This window comes from Dendrobates tinctorius, unplaced genomic scaffold, assembly GCF_039654945.1.
Source record: "Dendrobates tinctorius isolate UK_male_01 unplaced genomic scaffold, ASM3965494v1 ptg000332l, whole genome shotgun sequence".
In the NCBI taxonomy this organism is placed as follows: Eukaryota; Metazoa; Chordata; class Amphibia; order Anura; family Dendrobatidae; genus Dendrobates; species Dendrobates tinctorius.
In genome coordinates this window covers 2,786,677-2,801,639 of record NW_027361998.1, presented here as the reverse complement: position 1 = coordinate 2,801,639, position 14,963 = coordinate 2,786,677, and the positions used below count along the sequence as shown (strand labels likewise).

The following is a 14,963-nucleotide window of genomic DNA, read 5'->3' as shown; positions in this document are numbered from 1 at the left end:
CCCATCAGTGGCGGTTCTCCAGATCGGTGGCGACTCTTTGTAATTAATTATCACACCGGAGGAACATCCGTATACGAGAATAGGTTTTGGAAATTTGATAACCGCTTTGTGGATATTTCAAAAACATAAACGAAAAACTGCAAATAAAATCTTTATATTAAAAAAGAAAAAAAACAAGAAGGTCAATCGGACAAAAGTGCAGGATCCAGGGGCTTGGAGGAAAAGTTCTAGACCACCTTCCAGACCAGGACCGGACATTGCCTCTAGTTTATCGCCTCCTCGGTAACTCACAGCATTACTCCTGGTATTACGCTCTTCTACTCATTACGACCCGCTGGTTTGCACACTGCTGCAGCCATGATCATAAAATGCTGAAAAAAATATTTTTCTCGTGAAGATCATTATTCCAGCGGGGAAAAAAAAAAAAAGGAAAATGTTGTTCCCCCCTCCCCCAGCCCCAGCGCTGCCAGCAGGATGAGAGCGGCCATTAGCGTATTGATGTATCTACAGTAGAAGTCTGTTTTACTGATTTCACAAGCCATTTTCTGTCCCTTTGAATTAATCATCTGACGGCCTGAGTTACACGGGGGACTGGGGACACCCCCCGCTATAATAAATGGACCTGAATGTGCTGCGATGATAATAGGGAGCAATATCTGAAAACGATCATGGGAATTTGTTGCATTGCATCAATGCAATTAAATCAGGTTTTTGTGTTACATTTATTTTTGTATCACTTCCATTATTAAAAAAAAATATGACTAAACTTGCAATTTTCACATTGGCCACTTGGGATATTTTAGATCGATACTTCCTGTCTTTTCCATAAGTGTTTTCATCAGTTTTTGTTATCATCAGAGGCAGGATTACAATGTCACGATACCACCTCTATACACTGCTAATAAAAATTGTGACGTCCCAGCAGCTCCATCAATTCAGAATGACATTTGCACACGCTCATTAGCTGCTTTGATTCAAAATAGTCTTCATCTGACCAATGTGGCTAATGTACATGAGGACTTCCTGATGTAACAGGAAGTTGCAGCGCACAAAAGCCCCAGTGGTCGGTGTAGGAATTGCAAGATTTCAATTTTTTCTTTTTTTATAAAAATTGTGATTTCAAAATAATAAACATTGTCAATTAAAAAAAATGCATGTAACCTGAATTAAAAAATGATGCCGTTTTCGGATTTCCCTTTAAGATTACAGAAAAAAAAAACCCATTAAAAAGACTCAAAAAAAGTCAACAGCCCAAAGGAGCCACCTGGTGTACGGAGAGTATAGTAATGTGCATGTCCACCTTATAAGCCAAGTACCGGTGGACACACATGCTCAGTCACTCTCTCCACTGCTGGATCCTACACAGAATGGCCCTGCCCTGTACAGAAAGACAGCAGTAAATATCAAAGTGAAGACGACAGCTCCTGAGTATTGACTTGTGAGTGAGCCATAAATATTACTTTTCACAGCTCCATCGTCCAATCATCATCATCTAACCATCTACATGAAAACTTACTTATACTGTATTTGAGGCTGCCAGAAGGAGAAGGAAACTGATTAGGGATTATACATACAGTTTACAGAGGGAGAAGTAGACTGAGTAGAAAACTTATGGTGGGATACATTTACAACTGCCAGAGGGTGAAGGTGTCTGACTAAAGGATTGTACTGGGGGGTTAAATGTAAAGCTGTGAGAGGGAAAAGTAGACCAACAGGAGACGATACTGGGGACAAAATTTGCAACTGCCAGAAGGTGACTAAGGAAACAGGGAACTACTGAGCAGGAAGAAGACTCGTGGGGAAACTTTCTACAAGGAAAGAGACAGACTATGTGAACTTACTTGAGACTACATTTACAGCTGTGAGAGGAGAAGAATATTGACTAGGGAACTTGTTAGGGTCTATGTTTACAGCTATGAGACTTAGGAGGAGACTAACCGGTGAAAGCATTGCTGACTACATAGCTGCAGAGGGGGAAGGAGACTGTCAAAGAGAACTTACTTTGGACTGTCTTTGTAGAATTGACCAATATCTTATTGATGATTATATTTTAAGCTGCCAGAGGGTGAAGGAAACTGATCAAGGAGACATACTGGTAAATATATTTATAGTTCAGAGTGTGTCAAGGAGACTGAGAACTTACTGGGGGAATATCTTCTGTGAAAGCAGGAAGTAGACTTATCGGTGCCTATATTTTTAGCTCCCAGAGAGGGAAGGAGGCTGATTGTGGGGACATACTAGTAAATATATTTACAGCTGTGATGGTGGGAAGGAGACTGACTAGGCAATATTCTGGAAACTATATTTAAAGTTGCAAGAAGAAAGGAGACTATATTTGTGTCTATGTTACAACAAACAGATGGGAAAGGAGACTGCCTATGGAATCCATAGAGGACAGCTGCAAGAGGGAGAAGGAGACTGGCTAAAATGATGTGAATGAGAGGAAGGAGTGAAAGAGCAATAGAACGTATACAATGGGTAGAATGCAGAAAACAGATAAATGTAATGCACATATCACTGCCCAGCAGTCTGCCTGCAGTACACAGCGATGGCGCAGGGGACACAAAAGGGGAAAATGAAGATGAAAAATGTATATTTTGTAGTTAAATGCATTGTGGGATAACCCGTTTGTGGCAGTGATACCCCCGACTAGTCTTCTTACCTTGAGGTTATTGACCAGAGACCTTTCTTCTTGTTTCAGCCATTCATTGTCTTCCACCATCTGCTGCTGCTGACGATTCATGACCTGCAGCATCTTTGCCCGTTCTTTCTCCCATATTTTCTGGGCTTCCTCTCGACTGCTGGGCTTAAGAAAGTCCTCTTCCTTCCAAGGAATGAAGAACACAAAGAAGTAAATATCGTGCACCACTGATGGTCGCACCCAAACCAAGCCGACAGCCGGTAACGAGACACGATAGTGACGCCAAGCATGCAAGCCTTACCCTCATACTGCGCCGTTTGATGATGCTATGCCGCAGGAGCGGTGGGCTACGGGTGGAGTCAATTGGAGATTGGTATTCTGTTGGGCTACAGAGAGTGGGCGAGCTGGCACACAGACTCTCGGGCACCTGTGCAGAGAAGGTGCGGGGCACAGACACAAACACACAATTAGCAGCTTTGGCAGATGCAGAATAGAGAAGAGCAGGAAAGAAGGCGATGCAACAAAGACAAGAAGGATGATCTGCGCCTGCGCGTTACGTAGCGAAAGCAATTGCGGTTTTCAATGATGAAGAATTTATAGAAGAATATTCAGGATTGAGAGTCCTCAGTGGTTGATACCTTTTAATGGCTAACTGAAAAGATGGTAACAAGTTGCAAGCTTTCCAGACTACTCAGGTCTCTTCATCAGGCTAGACTAATACAAAATCTGAAGAATCACATATTTATACAAAAGACAGCACAGAAATAATGCAATAGATAAGACAAGTGACGTGAAGCAGAATTATGATTATGGGAGAGGGAGAAACATAAATATTGCTCCAGTTCATAGATAAGGAGTCCGGATGTTTTATAGTCCTCTGATTGGGGTCTCCTAATGTGTTGTGATGCCTCCACAAGGTCTTGAAAGCAAATTCCTTAATTGATGTTAGCCATTAAAAGCTATCAACCACTGAGGACTCTCGATTCTGAATATTTTTCTATCTACTGGCTAACACGGTACAAAGATATACATCTTTCCTGTATGAAGAATTTAAATAGAGCCAATACTCTAGTATGGGGAGCCGCCATTGGCAAGGCTGGACATACAGGAGCAATATGGCAAGCCTAGATTTAGAGCCAAGTCTAGCCTTGCCATAGAGCTACAGTAGGCTAGACTTAGCTCTACCGCAAGGCTCGACTTAGCTCCACGGCAAGGCTCGGCTTAGCTCTACGGCAAGGCCGCACTCAGTTCTACGGCAAGGCCGCACTCAGTTCTACGGCAAGGCCGCACTCAGCTCTACGGCAAGGCCGCACTCAGCTCTACGGCAAGGCCGCACTCAGCTCTACGGCAAGGCCGCACTCAGCTCTACGGCAAGGCCGCACTCAGCTCTATGGCAAGGCCGCACTCAGCTCTACGGCAAGGCCGCACTCAGCTCTACGGCAAGGCCGCACTCAGCTCTACGGCAAGGCCGCACTCAGCTCTACAGCAAGGCTACACTCAGCTCTACAGCAAGGCTACACTCAGCTCTACAGCAAGGCTACACTCAGCTCTACGGCAAGGCTACACTCAGCTCTACGGCAAGGCTACACTCAGCTTTACGGCAAGGCTACACTCAGCTTTACGGCAAGGCTACACTCAGCTCTACGGCAAGGCTACACTAAGCTCTACGGCAAGGCCACACTAAGCTCTACAGCAAGGCTACAATTAGCTCTAGGGCAAGGCTAGACTTGCCAATGGCGGTACCCCTTACTTATAATCAGTGTTACAGTGTTACAATGTTGCTTATTTTTATGTGTATTATTGATTTTATTTTTAGATAAAAAAATAAAATGACAGTAACTCTTTAAAGATGTAAAAAAGAAAAATTCTAAATTACATTAATTAAAAAACCAGCTTTAAAAAAAAAACAGTGAACAAAAAAAACATATTTGGCACATTTGCCCTTAAGGATCTGAACCTTCAAACATCACATTACTTGTACCACATGAGTATTTATTTTTTGAAAAATAGTAAAGTCTAAAAAAGAAAAGTATATATAATTGGCATCACCGCTATCATGATACAGTGGGGAAAAAAAGTATTTAGTCAATCAGCAATAGTGCAAGTTCCACCACTTAAAAAGATGCGAGGCGTCTGTAATTTACATCATAGGTAGACCTCAACTATGGGAGACAAACTGAGAAAAAAAAATCCAGAAAATCACATTGTCTGTTTTTTTTTCATTTTATTTGCATATTATGGTGGAAAATAAGTATTTGGTCAGAAACAAGCAATCAAGATTTCTGGCTCTCACAGACCTGTAACTTCTTCTTTAAGAGTCTCCTCTTTCCTCCACTCATTACCTGTAGTAATGGCACCTGTTTAAACTTGTTATCAGTATAAAAAGACACCTGTGCACACCCTCAAACAGTCTGACTCCAAACTCCACTATGGTGAAGACCAAAGAGCTGTCAAAGGACACCAGAAACAAAATTGTAGCCTTGCACCAGGCTGGGAAGACTGAATCTGCAATAGCCAACCAGCTTGGAGTGAAGAAATCAACTGTGGGAGCAATAATTAGAAAATGGAAGACATACAAGACCACTGATAATCTCCCTCAATCTGGTGCTCCACGCAAAATCCCACCCCGTGGGGTCAGAATGATCACAAGAACGGTGAGCAAAAATCCCAGAACCACGCGGGGGGACCTGGTGAATGAACTGCAGAGAGCTGGGACCAATGTAACAAGGCCTACCATAAGTAACACACTACGCCACCATGGACTCAGATCCTGCAGTGCCAGACGTGTCCCACTGCTTAAGCCTGTATATGTCCGGGCCCGTCTGAAGTTTGCTAGAGAGCATTTGGATGATCCAGAGGAGTTTTGGGAGAATGTCCTATGGTCTGATGAAACCAAACTGGAACTGTTTGGTAGAAACACAACTTGTCGTGTTTGGAGGAAAAAGAATACTGAGTTGCATCCATCAAACACCACACCTACTGTAAAGCATGGTGGTGGAAACATCATGCTTTGGGGCTGTTTCTCTGCAAAGGGGCCAGGACGACTGATCCGGGTACATGAAAGAATGAATGGGGCCATGTATCGTGAGATTTTGAGTGCAAACCTCCTTCCATCAGCAAGGGCATTGAAGATGAAACGTGGCTGGGTCTTTCAACATGACAATGATCCAAAGCACACCGCCAGGGCAACGAAGGAGTGGCTTCGTAAGAAGCATTTCAAGGTCCTGGAGTGGCCTAGCCAGTCTCCAGATCTCAACCCTATAGAAAACCTTTGGAGGGAGTTGAAAGTCCGTGTTGCCAAGCGAAAAGCCAAAAACATCACTGCTCTAGAGGAGATCTGCATGGAGGAATGGGCCAACATACCAACAACAGTGTGTGGCAACCTTGTGAAGACTTACAGAAAACGTTTGACCTCTGTCATTGCCAACAAAGGATATATCACAAAGTATTGAGATGAAATTTTGTTTCTGACCAAATACTTATTTTCCACCATAATATGCAAATAAAATGAAAAAAAAACAGACAATGTGATTTTCTGGATTTTTTTTTCTCAGTTTGTCTCCCATAGTTGAGGTCTACCTATGATGTAAATTACAGACGCCTCTCATCTTTTTAAGTGGTGGAACTTGCACTATTGCTGACTGACTAAATACTTTTTTTCCCCACTGTATATATATTATATTTTTTTTTTTTTACAGCAAAGTGAATAATCCAATAAAACAAAGGCCAAAATCTGCATTTTGCTTTTCAAACCCCCCAAAACAGGTTTATTCCAATTTTCAATACAAGTTTTTGGCACTTTGAGATGAGGGTAAATAAAATGCTGCATCCTCGGGGAGGGATGGGGGGGTTCATATTTTAATTGTAAAGCAGAATGAATAAGTTTTCCATGCAGTACCACTCCAGGCCACACGGAGTGCTGTTGGGAAGATTGTGTGGGTCCAAAATAAGAAAAAAGGACATGAAAATTGTAAATATGGCGGCAACTATTACTGTTGATATCCATGGGATTTCCCGGTAAAAAAAATGGACGTCTGAGCAGATTTTCATATTATCTCTTATTTACCTATGGGTAAAAACAGATATTTATGGCTGTCCCATAAACTTATTAGGATTGGAGTGGTGGGAGCTTCAGAGATATTTCTTCTGCGCTCCTGGACCTGGTATCTCAGCGGTGAGCAGCCCTGACACCGATAGATAATTTTTTTTTCCAATCACACTGGAAACGTCCTGACTTTCTCCTGCCTTGTGGCCAGATGACGCGTCGGCGGCTCATTGTGAGCGATCGGTCTGAGCCCAAATTACATCATTTCTGCTGAACAAATACAAAGACTCGTCCATCCCGCGTCCAGATATTAACCAGCCCCCGCCGAGGAGCGCACACAGATCTCTTACTATCACAGAGGCAGCACACATTTGCGAAAGGGAGGGAATATTTTACAATAATTGACTCTGCTTTTGCTGCGATTTTCTTTCTGTTAATATTCAGTTGATGCTAGCAAAAATTAAATTGACTTTTCTACTCAGACAGCTGCTCGGAGGTATGAAAGGGCCAGGAAGAAATGGTCGTGATGATATCACGGAGACCTGAATTATTATCTCGAGAGATCTGAGATAATCACAGAAGTTCTGAAACTAAAAATCAATGACGATCTGAGATAATAGGTCTGAGCTTTTATATATGTCAGATCTGAGATAATAGGTCAGAGCTTCTATATATGGCAGAGATCTGAGAATTTAGAGCTCACATATTACACTGTATATAAAAGGTGAGTCAGAGATCTGAGATAATAGGTCAGAGCTTCTGTGTATGTCAGGGATCTGAGATGATAGCTCAGAGCTCACGTATTACAATGTATCTAAAGGTGAGTGACACTCTGAGATAAGTCAGAGCTTCAATATATGTCAAAGATCTGAGATAACTTAGAGCTCACATGTTACAATGTATATAAAGGTGAGTCAGAGATGTGAGTTAATAGGTCAGTTCTTCTATATATGTCAGGGATCTGAGATAATAGGTCAGAGCTCACATGTTACAATGTATCTAAAGGGGAGTCAGATCTGAGATAATAGGTCAGAGCTTCTATGTCAGAGATCTGAGATGATTGCTCAGAGCTCACGTTATAATATACAGGTGAGTCAGAGATCTGAGATAATACACTGGTTATAGTCAGAAATCTGGGATAATATCTCAGGACAATCAGTGTCAAAGATGGATGGAAATTCAGGATAATGTCAGAAGTTAAAACTCTGGGAAAAAATACCAAGGAATGCAAAATGTTAGAGAAAGCTAGAACACCATTACACATCAAGGATTGTCAGAAATCTGAGATCATGTATCCGTGATAGTCATAGATTTAAGGTAATGCCAATAAAGATCTTACATACTGTATATTCTAGTCATTACCGTACAATGTAAGTCCGCAAGGACAGGGTCCCCTCCCCTCTGTACCAGTCTGTCATTGTAAATTTGTCTACTGTTAACGATATCTATAACTTTGTATGTAACCCCCCTTCTCATGTACAGCACCATGGAATTAATGGCGCTATATAAATAAATAATAATAATAATTATCAGAAATTTCACATGATAGATCAGGAAAGAGCAAAAAATCTCAGATAATGTCACAAAAGATCAGAGAGGATATGTCACATAGGATGAAAGATCTCAGATAATGTCACAGAAGACCAAAGATGTCTCATATATCACTGGAGATAAAAGATCTCCCACAACATGTCACAGAAGATCGGCGATCTCTCATAACATGTCACAGAAGATCAGAAATCAGAGGTAACATGTCACAGTAAATTAAAGGTCTTCCATAAAAGATCAGAAAAATGTCACAGAAGATCTCCCATAATATACCACAGAAGATCAAAGATCTTCCACGATATGTCTCAGAAAATTAAAGATTTGGCACAGAAGATCAAAGATCAAAGATAATAAGTCAAGAAAGATAAAAGATATGTAAGGTAAGATGAAAGACCTTACTTAATGTCACGAAAGATTAAAGATCTAATATAATATGTCACAGAAGATCAAAGATGATATGTCACAACAGGTTAAACACTTCCCATAATATGACTGAGAAGATCAAAATTCTAACATACAATGTCAGGTAGGATCAAAGACCTGAGATAATATGTCAGAGAGGGTGAGAGATCTGAGATGCTATCTCAGGAGTAATCAGAGATTTGAGAAACATAGAGCTCCTTTACACATCAAGGACGGTTAGAGATGTGAGATAATAAGTCAGAGATTATAGGTCGAGGAAGGTCGGGGATAATTGACTTATCTCTGATCTCTAATCTTCCTTGGGTTATGATCTGAGATCCTTCGTCTATCCTAATATCAGATCCTTGACTTATCTCAGATCTCCCATACTCTGACTTATTATCTCAGATCTCTGACCATCCTCAATGAGCTCTAGGTTCCTCCGACATATTATCTCAGTTCTTTGATCTTCAATGTCCTGAGAAAGTTCAGTTTCTGAGGTAATACATCAGGGGAGATCAGAGATGTTTCTTTTCTCACCTATAGGATTTTATGCCCGAGGGGGCGAACGTTTCTGGATGTATCATTTGGTTTTTTAACCCATTCACATTACACAATTGTATCAAACGATGGGTCATCATAAGCGATCAGATCGAAATGATCATATATCAAGAAAATGGGCCCCAAGTCCGGGAGCAAAATGCCGAGTCACCGCTCTGACCAGACGATGAGACAATAGATCAGGGCCAGAGTTAGTAAGTGACCCTTAGATCAATATTACAAGACAAAGGCAAAGCATAAGGCAACCGGGACAGTGCTGCAACGGCCGCTTACCTGGAATTGTAGACTGGGTGCCAGCAGATTTCCGGGTGCTGAAGCTTTGTATTTCGGGCGGATCGGCTGAGGGAGAAAGGAAACGTTTTTACTTTTTCACCTGACCTCTCACCATGTATTATTATTTATTATGTTTAGGACCCGTTGAAGCGCAGCAGCGCGAAACGGCCGTAGTCCGTACTTTGCAGATCTCTCCCGTGCCGAAGCCTTTTATTCCTGAATAAAGACTTGCAGAATTGAACGGTGAGTGCCATCCGTCATTTCTTCACATGTGGATTATTATTTATTATACATACTTGTATATTGATGATATATGGGGGTTGTGAGCCATATTTTGGGGTCACGATGGGGGCACAATTCTTCCATGGACTCTACACTGGGCTCTGGCTGTCATTTAGGATTGTGAGCGCACTTTTACTGTATATGCACCGTACATAGCTGCCAATCGAGCACACACCGAGCCGCCCCCCATTTAATAGGCTGATCTCCATCATTTATTGGGGTAGAGACTGGAGACCCCCAAATTTATAAGATGGTCGGCAGCATCTGCTAAAGTGTATGAGGACCTTAAAAACTAGAATCATCCTATAATTCTATAAAAAACATTACACTAGTAGTGTTGAGCATTCCGATACTGCAAATATCGGGTATCGGCCGATTTTCGCTGTATCGGAATTCTGATACCGAGTACCGATATTTTTTCAATATCGGATACCGGAATCGGAAGTCCCCATAATGCAATGAGCCACTGTTTTGGCTGTGATTGGCTGCTGAAATGATGTCATCGGTCTGTGCGCATCATGATGCGCGGTATACGGGCCTGCCGGGGGGTCTGTGCCGGCTGCCTGTACGGGCCTACCGGGGGTCTGTGCCGGCTGCTGGGGGTCTGTGCCGGCTGCCTGTACGGGCCTACCGGGGGTCTGTGCCGGCTGCTGGGGGTCTGTGCCGGCTGCCTGTACGGGCCTACCGGGGGTCTGTGCCGGCTGCTGGGGGTCTGTGCCGGCTGCCTGTACGGGCATCGCCCAATGGGACTTGTAGTCCCATCGGACGATGCCTGCACACACACACACACACACACACACACACACACACACCCACCCCCCCGGCAGGCCTGCACAAACCCCCGGCAGCCCGCACAGACCCTCCGGCAGGCCCGTACAGACCGCCGGCAGCCGGCACAGACCCCCCGGCAGCCGGCACAGACCCCCGGCAGGCCCGTACAGACCCCCGGCAGTGGCACAGACCCCCGACAGGCCCGTACAGACCGTCGGCAGCCAGCACAGACCCCCGTTAGGCCTGTACAGACCCCCGAGAGGCCCGCACACACAGACACGCACAGTGTCCGCCCACGCACCGCCCACATTCTTCCCCCCTCCCGAACTTGATGTACAAGGAAAGAAAGGTTTTTTTTTAAATCCGATATTTCTGTCCCATTGACTTGAATGGGACTTTCGGTATCGGAATCGGCGATACCCGAAACTTTTTGTGCATCGGGCCTATCCAATCCGATCCGATATTTCTGGATATCGGATGGTATCGCTCAACACTATACACAAGTGATCCACAGGAAGAGGTGAGATCCGGAGAGCGAACAGGATTCCAGGAAAAGAACAAAAAGAGTTAGAAGACTATAGTGACCCATGATCTGTAGGTAAAGTGTCAGACACAAGCTTACACAATGCTATGTGATGATTTACCTTCGGAGGGGGCTCCTGAGCTAGAACTGGCTCAATGATTTTAGGAGGACGTTGCCGGTTATTCCTTTCTTTGTCTTTTACAATCTCTTTCTCTGTCTGATAGATGTCACTGCAGAGAGAGAAAACAGATACGAAATATGCAAAGGACACAAAATATCACCCAAAATAATTACACATTTTGCTAAGATACTAATCCATTGGAATAAACTAATATAATACTGCTCCTATGTACAAGAATATACTATAATACTGCCCCTATGTACAAGAATATAACTACTATAATACTGCTCCTATGTACAAGAATATAACTACTATAATACTGCCCCTATGTACAAGAATATAACTACTATAATACTGCCCCTATGTACAAGAATATAACTACTATAATACTGCCCCTATGTACAAGAATATAACTACTATAATACTGCCCCCTATGGACAAGAATATTACTACTATAATATTGCCCCTATATACAAGAATATAACTACTATAACACTGCCCCCTATGGACAAGAATATAACTACTATAATATTGCCCCTATGTACAAGAATATAACTACTATAATACTGTTCCTATATACAAGAATATAACTACTATAATACTGCTCCTATGTACAAGAATATAACTACTATAATACTGCTCCTATGTACAAGAATATAACTACTATAACACTGCTCCTATGTACAAGAATATAACTACTATAATACTGCCCCTATGTACAAGAATATAACTACTATAATACTGCCCCTATATACAAGAATATAACTACTATAATACTGCCCCCTATGGACAAGAATATAACTACTATAATACTGCCCCTAAGTACAAAAATATATCTACTATAATACTGCCCCCTATGTACAAGAATATAACTACTATAATACTGCCCCCTATGTACAAGAATATAACTACTATAATACTGCCCCCTATGGACAAGAATATAACTACTATAATACTGCCCCTATGTACAAGAATATATCTACTATAATTCTGTCCCTATGTACAAGAATATAACTACTATAATACTGCCCCTATGTACAAGAATATAACTACTATAATACTGCCCCCTATGTACAAGAATATAACTATTATAATACTGCCCCTATGTACAAGAATATAACTACTATAATACTGCCCCCTATGGACAAGAATATAACAACTATAATACTGTCCCTATGTACAAGAATATAACTACTGTAATACTGCCCCTATGTACAAGAATATAACTACTATAATATTGCTCCTATCTACTATAATACTGCCCCTATGTACAAGAATATAACTACTATAATACTGCCTCCTAGCTGTGAGGTTGTGTGTCTGTGGTTCTCCTCATGTCTGTTGCAAGCCCAGGGAGGGGCCACCCTGGGCGGGGAAGCTCCCCAAGCAAGGCCCAGGCTTCCCGGCCTACACTGGGAGGAAACTCCCAACCTTCTCATGTGGATGGAAATCCCAGAGTTGCCTCTGCGGGAAATAAACCTCAGAATGGAAGTTCCAGCAGCATGGAGAAAGATCCTGTGTTGAAGCTCAGCACAGGAAAGAAACAGGAGAAAGTTTTGTCTGTGTGCAAGGATGTTTCTGTTAAACAGTCGGCCAGTCAAGGCAAACAGTGTCCAGAACCTGGAAGGAAATCCCAGAAGGCATCTTCTGCTGAGAACCTGAGTGCTGGAGGGCAGGTGGCTGCACAGAAGGTGAGGCAGAGTCCATCACCAGCTTCAGGTGTGCAGCTCACTCCAGGCAGACACAGACGGACAACTCTGGAGAAGCAAACACTCCAGGAGAACCTTCAGCTGGGACATGTGGTGACCAGCATGGCGAGCTCTGGACGCACGAGGTTGCAGGCTGGTGGCAGCGGTAAAAGTGTTGCGGAGGCTGGAGTCACAAAACCAGCGACATTAAAAACTAACATGTCAACCCCTAAAGCAAGACCCCAGAAGGAGCCGCCGCGTGCCCCGGAGCTACAGCTGGCAGAGGAGATACCAGGACTGGTCAGGAGGATGGGTGAGTTGCAGCAGCAGAAGAATCTTCTGCAAATGGAAATAGACTCTATTTACAAGGTGAAGGCTGCTAATCCTGGGGATCACTCTGTATATGACCAGAGACTGAATGCACTGGGGGTAGAGCTGGCGACTGTGGTGCGGGACATAGACTGTGTGCTGGCGAGGATGGGGCCCCTGGCAGAGACTTATAGGAACCAGGAGCGGTTTAGGTCCTGCACGCAGGACTCTGCTGGTTCCCGCACAGACATTGTCCCAGGTGGGACCCGGCAGCAGGTACGGCCGGTGCTGCAGCCCGCTAGCTTCTGTTTTAAGGAGGGTCAGATACTACACCAGCAGCCGCAACTACCTGCGGCAGACCCCAAGCAGGAGCAAGAGGCTCAGATCCCAGCGGTACCACAAGTCCCAGCATGCCCAGCACAACAGCAAGACAGTGGACATGAGACTGCATCTGCTGTTGGTGTCCAGGAGAGCACTAATTCTGGGGATATTGATGCTGTTCATGTGGGGCTGGGGGCTGAAGGGGGTACAGAGACTGTGGTGGACATTGCGCATCCTGATGATGCTATTGAGATTGATGATGATGTTGATATTAATGTGCAAAATGTCTGTGATTTCCCCCCTTTGGTTTCCAGCACACAATGTGAAACAGGCCCCTCCGCTGCAGACCCTCGCCCTGTCAGTCAGCCCAGTGTGGCCCCACAGGTCCCTCCCAGTAATGTTTGGAGCCGCGGCGCTCCGTCCTTTACCTCCGGCGCCAATTACACCGGGCAGGCTTTCAAAAGGAGGAATGTGGTGCGGTTCAGGCACAGAGGTGCCAAGGAGGATCTGCCGGAGAGGAGGCTGGTGGTCAGGGAGCTTCTGTGCCGCCAGATGGGGTTTGCGCCGGTTAATATCTTGGCGGTCATCAATCTGCCAGACAGACAGGGCTATGATATCAGCTTTAAGCTTATGTCTGATCTGGACAGATTCTGGGCCAATTTCCCCAAGTTCAGGGACGCTGATGGCTGGAACAAGTTCAGCTTCATTCCAATATCTAAGCCGGATACCGCCACGGTTAATATCATCTTTTGGAATGAGGCTGTTCCCCCGCAGGACATTGTGGTGTGGCTCCGGAGGCATTGTGACCTTGTCTCCGACCTCACCAAAAACAGGGATGTGGACGGTATATGGACTGGCGGATGGAAGGTGCTGGTGAAATTACGCCAGCACAACAACATCACGGCTCACTTACCCAACTCCTTCTTTATCGGGAGGGAGAAGGGGGTTTGCTTCTACCCTGGGCAGCCACGAAAGTGTTTTAAGTGTGGTAAAGTGGGTCACCTGGCAAACACCTGTACCGTGGTAAAGTGCAGCCTGTGCGGGGAAGTCGGCCACTTAGCGGCAGATTGCCAGAACATCAAGTGTAACCTCTGTGGGGAGGTCGGCCTGTCCTGATGCCTGGCACAATATATGCAAGCTCCTTCCTGATGAGGAGTTAGTGACAAGGACAGAGGCTCAGGAGGAGGAGGCTTTAATGTCAGGGACAGTACTGACCAGGTCAGAGGTCCACCAGGGGTCCGCTCAGGTAACATCAGAGCAGCTTTGTACAGAGGGGAGCATGGAGGTCGTCCCTCAGGTCCAGCAGCCACATGTAGCCACCACTTCAGTATCACCATCTCTAGCTGAAGAAAGTGGCTGTAATCAGGTAAAAAGGAAAAAAAAGGACAAGGCCTCCCGTAAAGCTGAGGAGGAGTATGTCACTAGCCAGGGTGGCAGGAAAAAAGTCCAGAGTTTGGCAGGTGTGATGGTCGTGTCCA

The 14,963-nt window shown here is 44.2% G+C and overlaps 1 protein-coding gene across 3 annotated transcripts in view; it reads right to left on the bottom strand.

Moving 5' to 3' along the window:
• PTK2B (protein tyrosine kinase 2 beta) overlaps window positions 1-14,963 on the bottom strand; it is a 178,426-nt gene that overhangs the window by 25,894 nt on the left and 137,569 nt on the right. For all 3 annotated transcript variants that reach the window (XM_073561927.1, XM_073561928.1, XM_073561926.1), the window contains 4 exons: window positions 11,168-11,276; window positions 9,471-9,536; window positions 2,943-3,068; window positions 2,663-2,824 (listed from right to left, as the gene is read on the bottom strand). In XM_073561927.1, the coding sequence (XP_073418028.1) occupies window positions 2,663-2,824; window positions 2,943-3,068; window positions 9,471-9,536; window positions 11,168-11,276 (463 nt within the window). The remainder of the gene's footprint in view (window positions 1-2,662; window positions 2,825-2,942; window positions 3,069-9,470; window positions 9,537-11,167; window positions 11,277-14,963) is intronic.